Source organism: Pezoporus flaviventris, unplaced genomic scaffold, assembly GCF_033815535.1.
Source record: "Pezoporus flaviventris isolate CSIRO_AGI_PZ_B2104156 unplaced genomic scaffold, CSIRO_AGI_Pfla_v1 ptg000103l, whole genome shotgun sequence".
NCBI lineage: Eukaryota > Metazoa > Chordata > Aves > Psittaciformes > Psittacidae > Pezoporus > Pezoporus flaviventris.
The window spans coordinates 774,912-797,366 of NW_026892651.1; the positions used below are offsets into that span (position 1 = coordinate 774,912).

The 22,455-nt window shown below is 41.8% G+C and overlaps 1 protein-coding gene across 4 annotated transcripts in view; it reads right to left on the reverse strand.

Moving 5' to 3' along the window:
• LOC133281583 (protein BANP-like) overlaps window positions 1-22,230 on the reverse strand; it is a 97,647-nt gene extending 75,417 nt beyond the window's left edge. Inside the window, exons 1-3 of one of the 4 annotated variants that reach the window (XM_061477311.1) lie at window positions 21,488-21,560; window positions 17,740-17,851; window positions 16,259-16,458 (exon numbers count right to left, since the gene is read on the reverse strand). In XM_061477311.1, the coding sequence (XP_061333295.1) occupies window positions 16,259-16,344 (86 nt within the window). In that variant the 5' untranslated portion in view covers window positions 16,345-16,458; window positions 17,740-17,851; window positions 21,488-21,560. Of the gene's footprint in view, window positions 1-16,258; window positions 16,459-17,739; window positions 17,852-21,487 lie in introns of all 4 variants that reach the window. The other 3 variants (XM_061477310.1, XM_061477308.1, XM_061477309.1) reach the window with 3 other exon arrangements.
• Between the last annotated feature and the right edge of the window lie 225 nt (window positions 22,231-22,455).

The window sequence follows — 22,455 nt, forward strand, 5'->3', positions numbered from 1 at the left end:
GCAATCGAGGAGATTCCTCGATTGTGTGGAAGACAACTTCCTCTTGCAAGTAACAGAGGAGTCAACAAAGAGAGATGCCATGCTTGTCCTCATGCTCACTAACAGGGAAGGGCTCATTGGAAATGTGATGCTCCAGGGCAGCCTTGGATGCAGTGATCATGAGATGGTCGAATTAGAGATCCTCAGGACAGTGAAGAGAGCATGCAGTAAGCTCACTGCCCTGGACTTCAAGAGAGCAGACTTTGGCCTCTTCAGGAACCTGCTTAGTAAGGTTCCATGGGATAACACCCTAGAGGGCAGGGGGGCCCAAGACTTGGTTGATATTCAAGGATCACCTACTGCAAGCTCAGGAGTGTTGCATCCCAACTAGAAGGAAGCAGAGCAGGAGGGCCAGGAGACCTCCCTTGATGGATAATGAGCTGCTGAGGAAACTTTGAGGGGAAAAAAGAGGCTTATAAAACATGGAAGCAAGGATAGGCAGCCTGGGAAGAATACAGGGATATTGTCCAGGGAAGCTAAAGATCAGGTCAGAAAAGCTAAGGTCCAGTTAGAATTAAATCTGGCAAGGGATGTGAAAGAACCAGGAAAGGTTTCTATAGGTATATACCAAACAAAAGACAGACTAGGGATAACATGACCCTCTCTGGAAACTATCAGAACTGGTGTCCTGGGTTTAGCAGTAGCAGTCAATTTTTCTCCTTCTTCGTAGCTGGTGCAGCGTTGTGTTTTGACTTTCAGCCTGGGAACAGTGCTGATAACACCGACGTTTTCAGTTGTTGCTAAGTAATGCTTACCCTGACCAAGGACTTTGTGAGGCTCATGCTCTGCCAGGGAGGAGGGGAAGCCGGGAGAAAGCAGAGACAGGACACCTGACCCATACTGACCGAAGAGGTATTCCATACCACAGCACATCATGCCCAGGATGTAACAGAGTTACCTGGAAGGGCTGGTAGACTGCTGGGTTGGAGGAGGTACCGGTCGGTGCTTGGTTGGGCTGGGGGGAGAAGTTATGGGTCGGCTGGTGGTGAGGTGTTGTATTCACTTCCCTTGTTATTTTCTTTATTATTATCGGTGGTAGCAGTAGTGATTTGTGTTATACCTTAGTTACTAAACTCTTCTTATCTCAACCCAGTGGAGCTGCATTCTTTTCAGTTCTCCTCTCCGTCCCTCCAGGAGTAGGGGGAGGGAAAGAAGCAGGGAGTGAGTGAACAAGCTGTCTGCCTGGGTTTAAACCACAACAATTGGCTACCCTGGATTTGGATAAGGCTGAGCTTCTCATAGAAACATAGAACAGTTAGGGTTGGAAAGGACTTTAAGATCATTGTCGTGGTTTAAAACCAGTCAGTCAACTCGCTCACTCACTCCCCCCCCCTTCTTGCCCTCCCCCTACTCCCAGAGGGACAGAGAGGAGAATGGAAAAGAATGCAACTCCCAGGGGTTGAGATAAGAACAGTTTAGTAACTAAGGTATAACACAAATCACTACTGCTACCACCAATAATAACAGTGATAAAGGAAACAACAAGGGAAGAGAATACAACATCTCACCACCAGCCGACCAATAACTCGTCCCCCCCCCCCAGCCCGACCAAGCACTGGCTGACACCTCCTCCAACCCCGCAGTCTCCCAGCCCTTCCGGCTAACTCCCAGTTACCTCCTGGGCATGAGGTGCTGTGATATGGAATACCTCTTCGGTCAGTTTGGGTCAGTTGTCCTGTCTCTGCTTTCTCCCGGCTTCCTCTCCTCCCTGGCAAAGCATGAGGATCACAAAGTCCTTGGCCAGACCAAAACATCAGTGTTATCAGCTCTGTTCCCAGGCCGAAAGTCAAAACACAGCACTGCATCAGCCACCAAGAAGGAGAAAAATGACTGCTACTGCTGAACCCAAGACAATCATCAAGTTCCAACTCCCCTGCCATGGGCAGGGACACCTCACAATAAACCATGTCACCCAAGGCTTTATCCAACCTAGCCTTGAACACCGCCAGGGATGGAACATTGACAACTTCCCTGGGCAACCCATTCCAGTGCCTCACCACCCTCACATTAAAGAGCTTCCTCCCTATATCCAATCTAAACTTCCCCTGTTTAAGTTCTAACCTGTTACCTCTTGTCCTGTCACTGCATTTGGTATTCTTACTGCTGTGAAGGTCCAGAATCCGTCTCAAGATGCTAAGGCTGACAAGTTCTTCTGAGAAATTAGGAAACATGTTTTTCTGGGAATCAAATATGTCAAGATTAGGGTGGCGGGGGGGGGTTTGTGCCCCCCTCCCATTCCACAGCTGAAGGAACTATCACTACAGAGGATAAAGAAAGAGGGGCTGACAGTTATTCAAATGATTCCTTTGATTCGTGGAATTACATAAACTGAACTTTTGAATGCATACAGAACTATAATTTTCATATCAACATGTCTACTATAGCTGAAGAAGGTATCTGGATTTTTCATCTATCCACTTATATAATTCAAGTCACAACTGCTCTTCAAGACTAAAACACTATTCATCTCTATCTGGTATTATAATGTGATAGTAGCCAACCTTAAGAAAGCCATACAAAACATACTGAACACATTCAACTTGAAAATGAAAATGTGCAGGTTTGTGTGTATATGAATGCACAGGTAACAAACCTTTATCTCTAGCTTTTCAGTAAGGACTTAAAAAAAAAAAAAAAATTGATCAGGCAAAACCCCCAAAACCCCAGTGGGAGATAGAACTGAAAACAGAAGCCTCAAAGGCACCGAAATTAAAAGCACTGTGAGCCAATCAACGCAATTATAAATGTGCAAATTATGACTCCCTTAGCCAAGCTTCCACTTTACCAGAAATCTTTTATCCAAATATCAAGTTTTTGCTTATATTTGTTAAAAAAAAAAAACAAACTGAAATTCTAAACAATTTTTTTAAATTCATAAAAGGGGCAAAATCCTCCAAAGTCATGAAGTTTTAATCATGATCTTTAACTCTTGCTAATATTGATTTTGTTCCCTAATTGTGACTATGCCCAGAATGAACACGGTAAAAATTAACTGCCGAGAGTTGTGCCATTTTCCTTCAACCCACTCCATACCCAGACATAAACAGACTGGACTTACATGAAAGAGCTATTCACACCAGGACAACATAATCATCCTCAATTCTTCATGAAACAAACCCATTAATTTTAAACAGAAATGTTAAACAGAACCTATAGACATGACACTTGAACTGGTAATTTAAAATGAATGTTTGCACACTGATGACAGAAAGTAACTGAGAAAGGTTATTTATTGATGCCCAAGGGTCCAGTCCAAAACAGTGATGAAAGTTCATTTGTGATTTTGTCAGCCATTCCCAAGCTTGAAGGTTTGCACTAAAGACACTACTGCATGAGGTCCCCCCAAAAAATACTCTAACACAAAACATACTGAAGTATAAATAAACCTGGCTTGCTTATAGAAAGCAGCAAGAATTTCTAAAAATCTGATGGAACTCCAAAGCTGCTCAAATAAAACCTTTATAATACATTCTGATTAGCACCCCAAGTCACTGACATCTTTTTCTGAGCTGCCTGCTGAGCTGTCTTGGGAAATGGATCTCCTTCCAGGGAAATATTTTTTCAGGCCTAAAGTTTAGTGAATGAACTCAGGCTCATAGCAGGCAGAGTAATGTACCTGCAACTTGAATATAAACCATATACTATACATCTTTCAGGATACTATATTCCTCGATACATACTTTGTTTCAAACTAGCTACTTTATCAAACCACCAAAAAACCACAAAACCACACACGCCACACAAAACAAATACAAATGCCAACACCTCACCCCCACAAAAAAAGCCCCACAACAACAAAAAAAAAAAAAAACACAAAAAACACAAAATAAAAAAAACATATTCCTGTAAATTGAGGGCCTTCAGACCTTTCAGCTTCAGTTAAAGCCAGTAACAATCCCCAAGGTTTAATATGCTAATTTATTACTGAATTAATTTTATTTTTTTTAAGCAAAAATAGCTATAAACTTGGATAGTGGTTTACATCACCTAATGAGTTAGAATATCAACTGCAGCAAACATGGGAAAGAGAGTAACTATATATGCCAGCAACTCCACAGCCACTATTTAGTGATTAGAACTGAAGGATTACTATTCTAAAACCTTAGATTAACATAGCAGGATAGTTTATCGCAAATCTATAAAAACCCTTCTGATTTTAAGAAAAAGGCAACAAAAATGAAAAAGCTATTCAATACATGATAACATGAAATCAGGTTGGTCAAGGGGTTGTAAGTCACAGGGAAAAATAGAATTCTAGCTATTTTGTTTTTTATACCAATAAGTTGATTATAATTCTTTAGGTTTGAGGTTTTTTTCCCCCTAAAGACTTCATGCAGGAGCAACAATAGTTTCACTAATTTTAGAAGAACAGTTATCCTACAATTTTTTCCACCCCACATCCTCCTGTTTTACAATTTTGTTTAAAGCTATCTCAGTTTTCAATTTTACATTATGTGATTACAAAGCCACTCATAAACAAAGAAACAATCACACACCAGAAACACAGATCTGGAACCTGGGAAATCTGTAGCCACACAATTTGCCAAGTGGCATGCTGCAAACCAAGTAGATGGACAAATCCTGTTCTTCAAAACCTATTACATCCTTTTGATTACACTTAACGGTAAGACAAATTTATTAATGAAATACACATTCATCCATCCCATCTGGTTCACAACTTCATCAAGCGTTCTCTTTTGTATGTTAAGAAAACAAAATAAATTAAATTTGTTTCCTAGCATGTCAAGAGAGACACATGCTGTTTTTTAAAACTAGTTGACTGAATCTACCAACACCACAATTACCTGCAGACAAGACTACCTGAAGCACCTCCACTTTAAGAATTATAGAATGGTTTGGGTTGGAAGGGACCCTAAATCTCATCTAGTTCCACCCCCCTGCCACAGGCATAGACACCTTCCAGTAGACCAGGTTGCTCCAACCCCCTTCCAACCTAGCCTTGAACACTGCCAGGGATGGGGCAGCCATACACAGCTTCTCTGGGCAACCTGTGCCAGTGCTTCACCACCCTCACAGGTAAGAGCTTCTTAAGATCTCATCTCAAGCTCCCATCTGTCACTTTAAAGCCATTCCCTCTTGTCCCATCCCTACAGGCCCTTGTAAAAAGCCTCTCTCCAGCTTTCCAGCATAATAAACTACAGTCCAACCCACCAACCAGCCTTGTTCAAGGATACCATGTTAGGTCTTTGTGCAGTAACTGAGTGCATTAAATTCCACAATTCCATTTAACTCTCCAGTTCCCATTATTAAAGACAAAAATATGTGCAATTCTATCTCTACACTTAGTGATCAGTATCCTTAATCGGTTAGCCACAAACACATATGGTAAAGAACCAGATGTACGTGGTCTGTATTTCAACTTTAACATAACAAAGGCTCAAAGGAAATAGCTAAACAAAAGAAAAGCTGCATTAACCTATGAGTTTCCATATTTCATCAGAAACACTTTTATTATTAAATATGAACACCAATTTTCAATTTAAATCCTCTCCAGAATTACAGCATTTTAGAAACTACTTTCAATTACATCTATTCACCCAAGAAAATTGTCCAAAATAACAGCAGAACCATACAATGTAGTATTTGCAGAAAATACCCATAAACACAAATGATGGAGGGTTTTGTGAAACCAAACCAAATTCCTATGTTATCAGAAGCAACCAACCTTAACGATTTATACTTGAAATTTACATTATTCATTCTTCTGAGTGGGTAAGACACTGACAAAAATAACACTGTTCCTAGAATGAAATATTTCAGATGAATTATTTTCTTCAAAACATGGATAAGATTTGAGTCGCATTTCCACACTGTACATTCATCAATTTTTAAGTCTCAAGACCTGAGTGCATGCTACATCTCAATCATCATCTGAGGCTGCCATGCCAACAAGCCATCAAGCATTGCAGCAGCTCTCCTATCCAAGAAGCTTTCAGCAGCTACTGAGATTTCTGACCAGCATGGTACGTCATAAGCAAAGAAATTAGAGGAGTTTAAAAGCCATACTGTCAGGAAATGTTGCAGACAGAGGAAGAGTCAATCACTTCCTGGATGGAAAAGCAGGGCTGTGCTAATGCTGCATAAAACCAAACAAAGCTCAGAACACTGGGAAAAACATGTACTAATTTATTACATTATTTTCCTGCTGGTCCTTGGCTCTTTTCTCAAGCTCCATATAGTTGAGCGTAACTTTGTGCAACCTAAGGATTTCTGCCATCTATTTTACTAGTTTCAAAACCTTCTGACAGGCTTTTTCTCCAGTCCCCAAAGAAATTTTACACTTAAAACCAAATCTGACAGAAAATGCCTGAGATACACTAAACACATGTTAAAAACTGAGGCTGGGGTAAAGACAAGCCCACAGCAGCTAACTCCAGCAGTTAATAAATGTTATTATCATAGGAACAGCACGGAAAATTTCAAAACCTCACAGCAGGGATCATCACAGACCACACAGGAAATACAAGGCTTGTTCAGTGAAAAGGTAGAGGATATAGGACAAAAACCTATACAAAAATTCGGCTTGTTCAGTTCTGCTTTTCCTGTGATGACTTATTGAAATACAACAGCTACAAGTCATTCCATATTGTTTGTGGCCTGTTATTGTTTCACAGACTTTTAGAATAGTTTGGGTTGGAAAGGACCTTAAGATCATCTAGTTCCAACCCCTGCCATGGGCAGGGACACCACACACCATGCTGCCTAAGGCTCTATCCAACCTGGCCTTGAACACTGCCAGGGATGGAGCATTTACCACTTCTTTGGACAACCTGTTCCAGTGCCTCACCACCCTGGTGGTTTCTCCCAAGCCAGTTTAAGTCTCACAAATTCAGAATGACTTTTTTTTCAAAAGATTTCTCCTGTTAGTTTTTGCTGTAGCTTAAACTTCTCACTTGGAGATCCAGAAGTTTGCCTATTGTTTCACTGTATCTCAACCATTCATACAAACCATGCATTATACAGCACCACGTACCCTTTTACTTCATTCCTTATCGGCACTGCATTTAGCTAGAACATAATGAAGTACCATAACAGCAGATCAGGGTAAACAATATGAACAAAAGAACTGAGGACACAATTCAGGCTTCATGATGATGTATTTATGCAAAATATCATGACCAGTAGACAAAACTGTAATTTCTGAATTTAAAATGTTGTTGTTTGCCAAGCAGCATCAGCAAGCCTTCCAAAAGCACATATCCAGAAAAAGATGTTGGAAAATTTCCACACATATCACTGATCATGTGTTTAATAAGGAGACAGAAAGCAGAATGAGACTCTAACATGCGCTGCATTTCTGCCCTGGGAACTAATAATATGGGGTGGTTCCTGACTTATTGCAAATCTCCTTGAAATCTTCCACTTTATATCCTTAATCAGAATTTTTAAATGTTGGAAACAACAGTTTGACACAAAACTGTCAGAAGTTATCCCAATATGTTAAGTTCACTAGTAGAGACAACTTATTATCCGATATAAGGCTGATAAGTGTTGCAAAAATGAGACTTCTGCCTCCCTACTGCAGCTATATGGATAGATTAACACTCCCTCTTATAAGCAGCCAGTGCACAGTGCTGCACACAGCACAAAATTCCAGATCAAGCCAAATCAGGCCATAGTGAGTAGCTGTGAATTCACCCAGTATTCTGTAACTACAAAATTCCACAAGATGACACAGAAGAAAGCTCCTCTGCCTAAGTTGTCCTTGTTTTCATAGAATCATAGAACAGTTATGGTTGGAAAGGACCTTAAGATCATCTAGTTCCAACCCCCCTGCCATGGGCAGGGACACCTCACACTGAGCCATGTCACCCAAGGCTCTGTCCAACCTGGTCTTAAACACCGCCAAGGATGGAGAATTCACAACTTCCTTGGGCAACTCATTCCAGTGCCTCACCATCCTCACAGTAATGAACTTATAAACTTCTACCCCTTCTCCTATCACTACAGCCCCTAATGTCTTTCACAGACACCCCCTTATCATGGGGAAAGAGCTTGTGTGCCCTTGTGAGGTTGGGAGCTATGCTGGTGGTGGCATATGCCTCTGGTAGGGTCTCCCATACCAGACAGGTCTCAACTGAAGGGTCAGACAAAGTGTGTCCATGGGCAGGATGGGCTCACTAGCCTTCAGGCAACCATCCTAGGAGAAGGACAACTCTAACTGCAAACCCAAGCAGATGGAGCTCGTTTAGCCCTATAAGGTCATCAATATAAAAGAAGGATACTCTAATCAAACCTACAACCTGAGGACTTTGCTGTCACCATCCAAGCTCACTAGGCCTTGGAAGATAAACCTCAGGTGTAAAGGGTGGGGCCAGTTCCCCGCACACTGTGCCTCACCTAAAAAATCCACTGCGCATGCCCGAAGGGTTTAGCCACACTTGCAAAGCCCTGTAACAACAGGGGAGGGACAAAACGGCAGATGATAAGGTGCACTGGAAGTCACAGACCCAGCCCTGCATGCAGGCGGTTTAGGACATCAGTCGCTCAAGACTGACCCAGGAGATGACAGTCTTGTTCGGCAACATCCTGAATGACCAAGCAGCCTTTTTTCAAGGATAGCACTGCTTGCTCCATATGGAGAGAGACCTAGAAAAGGCGGACTAACCAAAGCTCATCTCCCCCTCTACCTGGTTGTCTAGCTGCGGCCAATGGGCATCTTCTGTTGCAGTCGATTAAAGACAAAGAGACAAAGGCATACACCTGCCTCCAATGGTGTGTCCAGATTGACACTCGCATGTTGGAACATCAGAACCATGCTTGAGACAGTGAACAGTGGGCATCCCGAGTGCCGTTCTGTGCCAATTGCCCACGAACTGTCACGACTCAACATTGATATTGCTGCTCTCAGCGAAGTTTGCCTTCATGAGGAAGGTAGCCTTAAAGAACATGGTGCCAGCTATACACTCTATTGGTCAGCCAAATCCAAAACTAAAAGTCATCTTTCTGGAGCTGGCTTCATGATTAAAAATTCCATCATCTCTAAACTTGAAAATGTGCCAACAGGTCATTCCAATGGTATTATCTCCTTACGTCTTCCACTAAACAATAAGCAACATGTTGGTCTTTTCAGCATATATGCTCCAACGCTGCAAGCTGACCCTGCAGAAAAAGAAAACTTCTACTCCGACCTACATCGCCTCACTCAAAAGGCTCCTATAGATGATTAGATCATAATCCTTGGTGACTTCAATGCCCAAGTAGGTAAGAACTTTGAAGCCTGGAAAAGAGTAGTAGACAAGCACAGTGTTGGTAGATGCAATGATAATGGTCGCCTCTTGCTAGACTTTTGTGCAGAGCAGCAGCTTACCATCACCAACACTATTTTCCAGCAGAAAGACAGCCGGAAGACAACCTGAATGCATCCTCGATCTAAACATTGGCGCCTTATTGATTATGTCTTACTGCGCCAAAGAAATGTTCGCGATGTCTGTCACACCTGAGTGATGCCTAGTGCAGAATGTCAAACAGACCACCGCCTTCTACATTGCAAACTTAACCTCCACTTCAAGCCCAAACCCAAGAGGGGCAGCATTCCAAGGAGGAGGCTCAATGTTAATAAACTTCAAACAGCTGCAGTGAGGGACAGCTTTCAGGCTAACCTTCAAACTAGGCTTGAAGACCATCTTATAGATTCTTCTCCTGAAGGGCTTTGGCAACATATTAAAACTAGTATCCTGCAGTCCTCCGTAGAATCCTTTGGGTTCTCCTTAAATAAGAACAAGGACTGGTTTGACAATAACAATCAAGAGGTCCAGGAATTGCTAACAAAGAAGAGATCTGCCCATTAACCACACCTCACTCAGCCACTCTGCCATGTGAGAAAAGAAACCTTTCGTCTTGCACATAGTAAACTCCAACAGAAACTTCAAGACATCCAGAACAAGTGGTGGCTCAACCCAGCAGAAACGACTCAATTATGAGCAGATTTGGGTGACCACAGAGAATTCTATGAGGCTCTGAAAGCAGTGTATTTCAGGTTCAAAGCCCCTTACTTAGGGAAGATAGCCAAACGCTTCTTACAGATAAAATCTCCATCCTGAATCATTGGTCTGAACATTTTCAAACACTCCTCAGTGCTAACTGCGTAGTCCAAGGCGAAGGAATTCAGCACATTTTACAACATCCGGTGAAAAACGAATTGGATATAGCCCCTGCCATGGGAGAGACTCGTAAGGCTATACAGCAGGTGAAAATTGGCAAGGCAGCTGGGGTGGATGTAATCCCACCCAAAATCTGGAAGCATGGAGGCCAAGCACTTCATGCTAAATTTCACAAGCTAGTTGTGCACTGTTGGGAACAAGGTAAATTACAATCAGATTTTCGTGACACAATTATCATCACTCTGTGTAAGAAAAAAGGTGTAAAGTCAGACTGTTCAAGGTACCGAGGTATAACTCTGCTCTTCATTGCTAGAAAAATCCTTGCAAAAATACTTTTGAACAGATTAGTGCTCTCTATCGCAGAAGAACTTCTACCTGAAAGTCAGTGTGGTTTCAGAGCTAACGGAAGTACCACAGGCATGGTATTTGTTCTCAGACAACTGCTAGAGAAGTGTAGAGAACAGAATAAGGGGCTCTATGTAACTTTCGTTGACCTCACCAAAGCTTTTGACACTGTGAGCAGAAAAGGCCTGTGGCTGACCCTGGAAAGATTAGTCTGTCCCCTCAAGTTCCTCAAAATGATTATTCTGTTACATGAGGATCAGCACGGCCAAGTCAGATAGGGTGATTCACTCTCCGAGCCCTTCCCAATAACCAATGGTGTGAAAAAAGGTTGCATTCTCACACCAACTTTGTTCACAGTCTTTTTCTGTATGACGCTCCAAAGGTCTACGGTAGACCTCGATGAACAAAATGGCATTTATATTCAATATCGTACTGATGGGAGCCTATTCAATCTAAGGCGACTGAAGGCCCACACTAAGACCCTAAATCATCTTGTCCATGAATTGCTTTTTGCTGACTTTGTTGCCCACACAGAAGCAGCTCTGCAGCGCTTAACACCTTGCTTTGCGGAGGTGGCTGAGCTTTTTTGGCTGGAAGTCAGCTTGAAGAAGACAGTAGTTCCCTACCAATCTGCACCACAAGAAGATTATCATCATCCCCACATTACTATTGGCGAGTCAGAGCTTAAGTCAGTTCAGCAGCTCAGCTCTCCGGGAAGCATTATTTCCTTGGATGCCACGATCGACAAAGATATAGAGCACAGAATAGCAAAGGCATATAGAGCATTCAGTAAGCTCCATAAAAGAGCCTGGTGCAATAAACATCTGAAGAAAAGTAGAGATTAGTGTCTATAGAGCCATTGTACTGTCTACTCTTTTATATGGGTCTGAATCATGGGTAATCTACCGTCATCACCTGCAACTCCTAGAACGCTTTCATCAGTGCTGCCTCCGTACAATTCTAAACAACCATTGGACTGTGTCAAATGTTACTGTCTTCGAACAGGCAGGGGTCGCCCGTATTGAGGCCATATTGCTGAAATCACAGCTGCGCTGGGCAGGGCACATCTCTAGGATGAAGGATCACCGCCTCCTTAAGATTGTGTTTTATGGTGAACTCACCCCCAGTTGCCGCAATACAAGTACCCCAATGAGGAGATATAAGGACTCCCTGAAACAATACCTCAGCCTTGGCCATACTGATTACCATCAGTGGTCCACCTTGGCCTCCAATCAGGAGACTTGGAGACACAGCATACATAATGGCTCTGTCTCATTTGAGAACTAGTCTCAAGGAGAAAAGACAACGTAGAAAGAATTGCACCCCGCCTATACCACCCAAGGAGACCTTTCCCTGTGCTTTTTGCAGCCAGATTTGCCTATCTCACATTGGCCTTTTTAGTCAAGCGCACACTGAAGCCAGCTCATGTTGAGTTTCTCATCAACCAACACCCCTAAGTCCTTCTCTGCAGGGCTGCTCTGAATCACTTCGCTGCCCAACCTGTAGCTGGGCCTGGGATTGCTTCGACCCAGGTGTAGGACCTTGCACTTGGCATAGTTAAACTTCATAAGGTTGACATTGGCCCACCTCACAAGCTTGTCAAGGTCCCTCTGGATGGCATTCCTTCCCTCCAGGGTATCAACCAAACCACAGAGCTTGGTGTCATCAGCAAACTTGCTGAGGGTGCACTCAATCCCACTGTCCATGTCAGCGATGAAGATGTTAAACAAGATCAGTCCCAACACTGATCCCTCAGGGACACCACTCGTTACTGGTCTCTAGCTGGACATTGAGCCATTGACTACAACTCTTTGCATGCAGCCATCCAGCCAGTTCTTTATCCACCGAGTGGGCCATCCATCAAATTGATGTCTCTCCAGTTTAGAGACAAGGAATCCCCGTGGGACAGTGTCAAACGCTTTGCAGAAGTCCAGGTAGATGACATCAACTGCTCTACCCCTGTCCATCAGTTCCATAGCCCCATCGTAGAAGGCCACCAAATTGCTCAGGCAGGATTTCCCCTTAGTGAAGCCATGCTGGCTGTCACCAAGCACCTTGATGTTTTTCATGCGCCTTAACATGCCTTCCAGGAGAATCCACTCCCAAGTTTTGCCAAGTATAGAGATGAGACTGACTAGTCTGTAGTTCCCTGGGTCATCCATTTTCCCCTTCTTGAAAATGGGTGTTATATTTCCCTTTTTCCAATTGTTGGGACCTTCACCTTACTGCCATGATTTTTCAAATATCACACGATGACCTAAACGTATTTCAAACTGACAAGTCTTGGGAGAGCAATTTTATTTTAAAAGCACAAATAGCACAAAGTAATCAAATTGTGAATTTATAATGCGCAGTTCATACACTTTACTGTGTGTACACTACTGTAAAATAAATTTTGATTGTGTTAAATCCGCACCAAATTAATGCAAATCACTAAATTACCAAGATTATAGTGAATTTTGGTTACAGTAGAGTGGAAAAGTTCATAAAGCCTAAGGTATTTATGAAAAACAAAAGAACGAGTCTGCTTTACTGACAGCATAGCACCACCTGGCTGACATGCTTTTGCTAACTACAATGTTCTTGTTGGGAGTGCTAAATCCAGTATTACACTAGTGGCAGAAGGAAGAGATTAAGATTGAAGAATCTCATTCAGATGCAGAATCTGAAACTCACTATCCAAAATACTGACTCTTGTTGGCATCTCTCCACTGCCATCTGCGATGTAAGGTGAAGAGGGAACTATAGAGTTCATACAACAAAATAGTTCATACAGGGTTTAACTGGAAATAATCAACAAGTGATAAAGTTTTTTATGAATGCGAGACAGGGAAATCAGTGTAAAACACCATCACTGTGAAAGCGACTGGCTACTAATGCAGGTTAAACACATACACCCCTACCTATTTGTAGTCATATAGGCCATAGACTGCTAAAAGAACAAAAAGCCCTCAGTGCTTAGTTACTGGACTGTTCTTATCTCAACCTGTGGGATTTATGTTCTTTTGACTCTCTTTCCCATCCCACGGGGTGTGTGTGGGGGGAAGAAATGGGAGAGTGAGTGAGGGAGCGAGCAGCTGTGTGGTTCTGAGTCACTGGCTGGGCTTAAGCCATGACTGATTACTTGTCAATGTGCTTTTTAAAATAATGTAAATCTGTTTCTTTGACATCAAGTTCTGCAGCTGTCTGCATAGATGTCAAGAGCTTGGAGTGCTGTTTATGAGTGTCAAATTAATTTACCTTGAAGGTAATTTTTTTTTGCAAGATGCATTTGATAATGTGCAGATTCATACCAATACTAACAAATATTTGGGGCAGAGAATCTCACAGTCTTCAAGACTTCTACCTAAATCATGTTCAGACTGTCGAGAAGCCATCATCATAAATGTATCTACCCAAAAGATTAAACACCAAGCTCACCATTAACACACAGGTCATTTCCAATGGTTACAAAGATTTAAAACAAACCACCCACCTCAGATCTGGCAAATACCATAAGAAACAAAAAAAATAGAACAATTTACAGAGGAAACATGCATGGCCCCTTTGGGAGTCTATTAATTCATTTCTGAAAATGTTTTGAAGTCTTTTGTGCACAAAGCACAATAAGTTCAGCTTACACACAAGAACTCTATCTCTAACATAATGAGAAAAAAGAATTAGCAACAGATTTACAGAACATTCCTTGAGAAATAATTAATAAAGGTTATTTAGCAAAAATTTGTGTAATGCTCTAGTTACTTGAACTATGATCCAAATAGTTATTCCATGTACTTTATCTCTTTTGATACAGAATCCAGCCATAATTAACCTTTTCAACATATGACTGGGAAGCTTTCAAAAACACAGGTAGACACAGCACCTACTTTAAAGAAAAATTAAATGGAAAAAGGGAAAAGGCAGATGTCCAATGGTCAGGGTGATTACCAGCACAAGAACAAAGGCCCAAACACTGTATTTGGACATCTGAAACGTTGTTTCGGGAAAAAGTCTGAGGATATCAGCTGTTCCTGACTGGAGAAATAACTGCTACAGCAAGAGGAGCAGAGATTACTCCAATTTATACTGGAAATAAAAAAAGGCATTTGAACTTTTAAAACAAATCAAGGAACATACTGAGTATTGTATTATTTTAGATTCTTAAATACAAACAAGGTATCTTTTTAAAAGATTAGACTCCATTCATCAGAAGTAATCATACTCAGTTAACAACCATGAAGTAACTGTGTTATGCAACAGGTACAGTTACCTGAGCAGAGTGTATCCCTCTCAGGTAGAAACCTCCAACTCTGAACCCTTACAGTAGAACAGTTATACTTCACTCTGCTTCATAAATGCATGAACTGAAAGATGTAAAAATAAAATGGTGTTTGGGGATTCCCCCTCCATTACATCACATGGATGAACCCCAAAATATAAAGCAAGGAACTAATTTTTTCTACAGAGCTCTAGAGTAGCACACCTGAAACTGCACCAAGTACAACCTACCAAAAACATATACAAAGTAACTTTCAGATATTGAGACAGCTCAAAGATAGTGATAAAGATGGAAAAGCAGTATATCTTGACTAGAATGGTATGACATGCCAAAGTTGCTTATGCACCTTTGTAATGGAAAATAAAAAGTAATTATTTAGGAGTATTAAGTTTTTTCTAGTTATAAAAGTATGAATGAGGAGGAAACAGTTGTTAGACAAAAGAGTCTTTTGAGAAGCATATTTCTCGAAAACAAGCACGTAAAACTCAGTTGTATTTCTGGTAAATGAAAAACAAGTAGAATGATGATGAACGCATTAACTCAAAACAGCAACATTTTAAAAAAAAAAAAAAAAGCCAGCAAGTTTAAAAACCTGTCTAAAACATCTGACCCCCAGAGAATGGATGAACCAGTCTTAAGTCAAAATGAAACATGGAAATAGAATGAGACACTGTCCATGGACCAGTGCCTCATTCTAAGTAACATCATGAAATTGGTACAAAAACTACCTTCAAGGTAAATTAATTTGACACTCATAAACAGCACTCCAAGCTCTTGACATCTATGCAGACAGCTGCAGAACTTGATGTCAAAGAAACAGATTTACATTATTTTAAAAAGCACATTGACAAGTAATCAGTCATGGCTTAAGCCCAGCCAGTGACTCGGAACCACACAGCTACTCGCTCCCTCACTCACTCTCCCATTTCTTCCCCCCACATACACCCCGTGGGATGGGGAAGAGAGTCAAAAGAACGTAAATCCCACAGGTTGAGATAAGAACAGTCCAGTAACTAAGGTATAATACAAAACTACTACTACTACCACTAATAGTAATAATAATGATAAGGGAAATAAGGGGAGAGAATATAAAACTAAAAAGGGAAGGGGAAACAAAGTAATGAACCTAAGTGATGCACAATGCAATTAACACCTGCTGGCTGATACCCAGCCTGACCCAAGCAGTGATCTGCCCTTCCAGGTTACTCCCCCCAGTTTATATACTGGACATGACGTTCTATGGTATGGAATACCCCTTTGGCTAGTTTGGGTCAGGTGCCCTGTCTCTGCTTCCTACCAGCTTCTTGTGCCCCTCATCACTGGCAGAGAATGAGAGACTGAAGAGTCCTTGATCAGGATAAGCATTACTTAGCAAAACCTAAAACACCGGTGTGTTATCAGCATTGTTCTCAGACTAAAGCTGAAACACAGCACTGCAACAGCTATTAAGGAGGAGAAAAATAACTGTTACAGCTGAACCCAGGACACTTACCATCGTACTTTATTGCATGTCTGCGTAGCGCCAAGAGGCGAACCTCCCACCATGGGGACTTGGATGGGGCTGTGCTGTTTGTTCATGACAAGATCAAGCTTCTCTTCCAATGATTTACAGGTCGCCTCCAATGCCAGCAACTTTGCCTCAATGCTATTCAACCGCAGACATATTGCCTGATTAATGGAATACAGGAACGACTGGAAAGGGAGAATGAAAGACACTGATTTTAAAGACTTATGCATTTATCTTAAGCAACATACGCAGAAGGAATCTCCACATAAATGTGACTGGAAAACAATTCTAAAGCAACTAGCAGCATGCCTAGTGACAACATTCATCCACATACGAAACTGATGACATCCAGGAGCATTTTACCATTCTCAAGTTCTTCTAGATCTTTACTTGGAAACCAAATTCATCCAAGCCAAACAGATTTTCACCTAAGCACTTTGTTGGTATGATTCTGTACACATGTGAAAGCCTTTCATTCCACAGAAGTAGAATCCTTTAAGTTTTACATCTATGAATATATCCTCCTGAATAAAGTATTTTTTTCCTACCCTAAACAGATAAATTCAGATGATTACAGTGGAAATTATATCAACATGAATAACCTCAGAGACAATTAATGCCACTCACTTAAGTTTTCTCCTGAACAGCAAACCAAGAAAAGTGAATATCTGTTTTCCTAAGCAACCTTATACAAAAAAAGCCTATTCTACTTGGATCCTCTTGGGAAAAATAGGCTATTAAAGGGTAATGTTACACATTCTCCTTTGTGAACAGCGACTATGCCATCTCGCAGCCCACTGTTACAACTTAAACCGGTTTACAGTGCTGTTGTGCTCCCTGGTGCCCTTTCAATACAGAACTTCAGTTTCTATGATGACCATTTTAAAACTACAGAACTACATACTGTTTAACATGTGTGGCAGTAAAACACTACTCTCAGACTTATGCTCCAAGGAACAACAATGAAAAACCCCACAAAACTAAAACACAGTAGAGAAAAGCAGAGGAAGTTCTGCAAGTACAGAAAAGCCTGAGCTACTGAGCCTGAACCAAATCCAGCTTAGCTATTAAGAGAATGTTGTTAGCTCAAAATAATAATTTCAAGCATGCTAAAAGTATATACAAATTGTAATACAAATACATGCTCAAGTTTATCTTTTAGGTCAACTTCATTCACTTCATCAAACAATGTACCAATAGTGACATTTGAGTAACTGTAATGAAATCTGATGACATTTCATACTTTATGTAAAATTCTTGCTACAGATTTTTACACTGGAGAACTAAGAAATTATCCAGATCTTCATGCAAAAAATGAACTAACATCTACAAGAAGGCTATGAATAATTCCAGTCTTATGTAATACCATAATAAACAGTTTATTTGACATTCTTTCAACGTATTTCCCTAAGCAAGCTAACTTTCTTTTATTTGTAATTGAATTAAGGAAAAGGCATCATCATAACCTTAATAGAGGGATCTTGGCAGTTAATTTCTATACGCTGATGTTTCAGAACAGGCTCTACATCATCATCTGTCACTTCAGGATTCTCCAACACAACTGCAAAGAAAAAAGCACTGCCATAGCTTATAATAGAAGAGGACAAGGCTCAAATTAAAAATATATGAAATGGATTAAATAAAAAGTAAAAGGTGCTTAATTAATATATTGCATGTATTATTTCACACTTACTTGGGTTTTCTCTTAAATATATGACAATGGCTTACTGCTTCTCAAAAAAACATTTATCCAAATTAATACTTTGTTTCAAACACACTAAGGATATATCATTCAAGCATTACCTTGGATTTTTTCTTATATTTTTTTTAGGAACTTACCAGGAGGTAGCTGAATTACCACACTGGCTGTTCTGCTTTGACAGATTTTACAGGCTTCTTACCCCCACATTTACACAAAACCATAAAAAGTACAAATGAAGCTCTGTACAAAGGAGGAATCATAGAATACTTAGGGTTGGAAAGGAACTTAAGATCATCTAGTTCCAATGTTCCAATCCCCCAGCCATGGGCAGAGACACCTCACAATAAACCATCTCACCCAAGGCTCGGTCCAACCCAGCCTTGAACACTGTCAGAGATCATTCACAACCTTCCTGGGCAACCTATTCCAGTGCCTCACCACCCTCACACGAAAGAATTTCCTCCTTATATCCAATCTAAACATCCCCTGTTAAAGTTTTAACCCGTTACCCCTTGTCTTGTCACTACAGTCCCTAATGAAGAGTCCCTCCTCAGCATCCCTATAGGCCCCCTTCAGATACTGAACAGTTGCTATGAGGTCTCCATGCAGCCTTCTCTTCTCCAGGATGAACAGCCACAACTTTCTCAGCCTGTCTTCATACAGGAGGTGCTCCAGTCCCCTGATCATCCTCGCGGCCCTTCTCTGGACTTGTTCCAACAGTTCCATGTCCTTTTTATGTTGAGGACACCAGAACTGCACACAATACTCCAGGTGAGGTCTCATAAGAGCAGAGTAGAGGGGCAGGATCACGTCCTTCAACCTGCTGGTCACGCTCCTTTTCATGCTGCCCAGGATATGGTTGGCTTTCTAGGCTGCAAGCGCACACTCCCTTCTCATGTTCATTTTCTCATTGACCAGCACCCCCAAGTCCTTCTCTGCAGGGCTGCTCTGAATCTCTTCGCTGCCCAACCTGTAGCTGTGCCTGGGATTGCTCCGACCCAGGTGTAGGACCTTGCACTTGGCATGGTTAAACTGCATGAGGTTGGCATCAGCCCACCTCACAAGCTTGTCAAGGTCCCTCTGGATGGCATTCCTTCCCTCCAGGGTATCAACCAAACCACAGAGCTTGGTGTCATCAGCAAACTTGCTGAGGGTGCACTCAATCCCACTGTCCATGTCAGCGATGAAGATGTTAAACAAGATCAGTCCCAACACTGATCCCTCAGGGACACCACTCGTTACTGGTCTCCAGCTGGATACTGAGCCATTGACTACAACTCTTTGCATGCAGCCATCCAGCCAGTTCTTTATCCACCGAGTGGGCCATCCATCAAATTGATGTCTCTCCAGTTTAGAGACAAGGAATCCCCGTGGGACAGTGTCAAACGCTTTGCAGAAGTCCAGGTAGATGACATCAACTGCTCTACCCCTGTCCATCAGTTCCATAGCCCCATCGTAGAAGGCCACCAAATTGCTCAGGCAGGATTTCCCCTTAGTGAAGCCATGCTGGCTGTCACCAAGCACCTTGTTGTTTTTCACGTGCCTTCACATGCCTTCCAGGAGAATCTGCTCCCAAGATTTTGCCAGGCACGGAGGTGAGACTGACTGGTCTGTAGTTCCCTGGGTCATCCATTTTCCCCTTCTTGAAAATGGAGGTTATATTTCCCTTTTTCCAGTCATCGGGAACTTCACCTGACTGCCACGATTTTTCAAATATGATGGCCAGTGGCTTAGCAACTTCATTTGCCAGCTCCTTCAGGACCCGCGGATGGATTTCATCAGGTCCTGTGCACTTGTGCATGTTCAGGTTTTTAAGATGGTCTCAATCCAGATCCTCTCCTACAGTGGTCCCAAGGTCTTCCTTGTCACAGTCCCTGCATCTACCCAGAATTACACCCACTACTCAGGCTAGTAGCAGTTCCCCCCCCCCAGTAAACAAAATCCTGCCAGCTTTCCAGAATAATTACTTACATATACAGACCCATAGCCTCTAATAGCCTTTTGTCTAACAGCAAACACTTTGAAGAAAACAGTAATAAAAGAACTGAATTTAGAACTTTAAGGCCTGGCTGGCTAGCAAAAAAAAAAAAAAAAAAAAAAGAAGTGTAAAGCCCTGAAAAGCCTCAGTCAGCATCACCCAAGATGAGAACAAGTTGGAGTTCCTTTACCAAGCTGAGCAAAGGAAGTCTTGTTTAGAGTTGACCAGACCATAGTAGACACTCCTGAACACCAAGTTACCAGCTAGATAGACTACAACAGGGAGGTCCCAGCTTCTCCTCCAACACTTGGGAACATTTCTGAAGTAACTTTTTAGTTTTGTATCAGAAGATAAGTTCTTTTGATATGCATTTCTGTTTTTCATAACTGTAGTTGCCATTCTTTCAGTCACCTCCTCACAAGTAACAGCAGCATAGGATCAGTGAGTATGGCTTATCACTTTTTTGGCTTAGTAGGTCAAGTTCTAAGCAAGGAATATCACTGTATTTGCTTCCAGGAGTATTTTTAAATTTCAATAACATATCAGAGAAACTATTTTACAGATATGTCCTGGGTTCAGCAGTAGCAGTCGTTTCTCCTTCGTGGTAGCTGGTGCAGTGCTGTGTTTTGACTTCCAGCCTGGGAACAGTGTTGGTGATACCAATGTTTTCGGTTGTTGCTAAGTGATGTTTACCCTGACCAAGGACTTTGTGAGGCTCATGCTCTGCCAGGGAGGAAGGGAAGCTGTGAGGAAGCAGGGACAGGGTGCCTGACCCAGGCTAGCCAAAGAGGTATTCCATACCACAGCACGTCATGCCTGGGGTGGGGGGTAACTGGGAGTTACCCGGAAGGACACGGGCTTCCAGGTGGAACTCATTTCTTGGACAGTGGTATTGTATTCTCTTCCCTTGTTATTTTCTCTTATCATTGTTGTCGTTGGTGGTAGCGGTGGTGATTTGTGTTGTACATTGGTCGCTGGACTGTTCTTGTCTCAACCCGTGGGAGTTGCACTCTTTCAATCCTCCTCCCCGTTCCTCCAGGAGCAGGGAACAGGAGAACCCCGGGGAGGGAGGCGGGGGGGGCCTCCATTGTTCTCAGCTGGGCACCACTCACTGGGAGTGAGTGAACAAGCTGTCTGGCTAGGGTTTAAACCACGACAATTCATAATAGATGGGTGATAGTTATCATTTGAGGGAAAGCCTAAAACATACATTTGGTCTGGAGAAAAACAAAACCTTGAATGAAATATGGCCTCCTGCAAAGTTTTTGGCACTAGTCTGCCCCTGCACAAAAAAGCCCCAGACAAAAAGGCCTTTAAAAGAAAAATAATTATTTTTTAAAAAAAACTGATCTAAAGGGTACTGAAGATATACAAGCTACTGAAAACCTGATGTGTAGTCTTAAGAAGCACCTCTCAGAAAAGAATCTGCAGCACTGCTTTATATTAAGAAAAGCTCAACAGCAATTTCCACCTTGTCAATGAGCAATACTATAAATATACTTTTCTTTTGCCATCACTAACACCTCTACTGTACCTGGGTTATCTGGAGTCAGGTCTTCAACAGCAATCTGAACAACATCTGCCAAATCCTGTTCTGACATCATTCAGAACCAGACAGCAATATCCAGTCAAACACCACTGCAGGTCCCCAAACAAGTAATTTTGCAAGTCATACAATCCTGAAAAACAGCAGCAAGAAGAGTGTTAATACAGATTACTTGATATATTAATACTGCCTTTATTTTTTCATTCTTCTTCTATAAAAGGAGATGCAGTTCCCAACACAAATGACCAGCCTACAAGTGATCATCCAGTGGTATCAACAGCTACTTCATTTAGTATCCTCATCAAAGAGCAAAGGACTCAACTACATGCATTGCCCGAGTCAATCTTTCTATATGAGGCCTGAGACAAGGACTCAAGCTTTCCTTGCTGATCCACCTTTCCACATTTTCCCAACAGATAAAGAGAACATTTAGCTTCAGATTTGGCAGCTCATCAGGATAAAAATCAAAGAAAACATTTTATTTTTAAGTTTATTTTTGTTTTAGAAGTTTTAAGACCATACAAGACCATTCCTAAACTGCAGGAGTTTAATTTACAAATTATTGCTTAGCTCTTGGAAGGGACCAGACTTTAGTATTTAGTCTTAATGTCACAAAAGCATATGAAGCTCCCAAGCCTAGCCTAGGTTTGCAATTACTGCATTCTCTACAAACCTACATGTACACAAGATCATAGAATAGTTAGGGTTGCAAGGGACCTTAAGATCCTCTAGTTCCAACCCTCCCTGCCACAGGCAGGGATGCCTCACACTATACCAGGTCACCCAAGGCTCTGTCCAACCTGGCCTTGAACAATGACAAGGATGGAGCATTTGCCACTTCTTTAGGAATCTTAACAGGCCTCTCAAATCTTCAGAAACAGTCAGTGAGAACAGGGAGCTTCCTCACAGCTAATTACAACTAGACTTGAAGCAAAACTTGACTTTTCTTTCCCTTG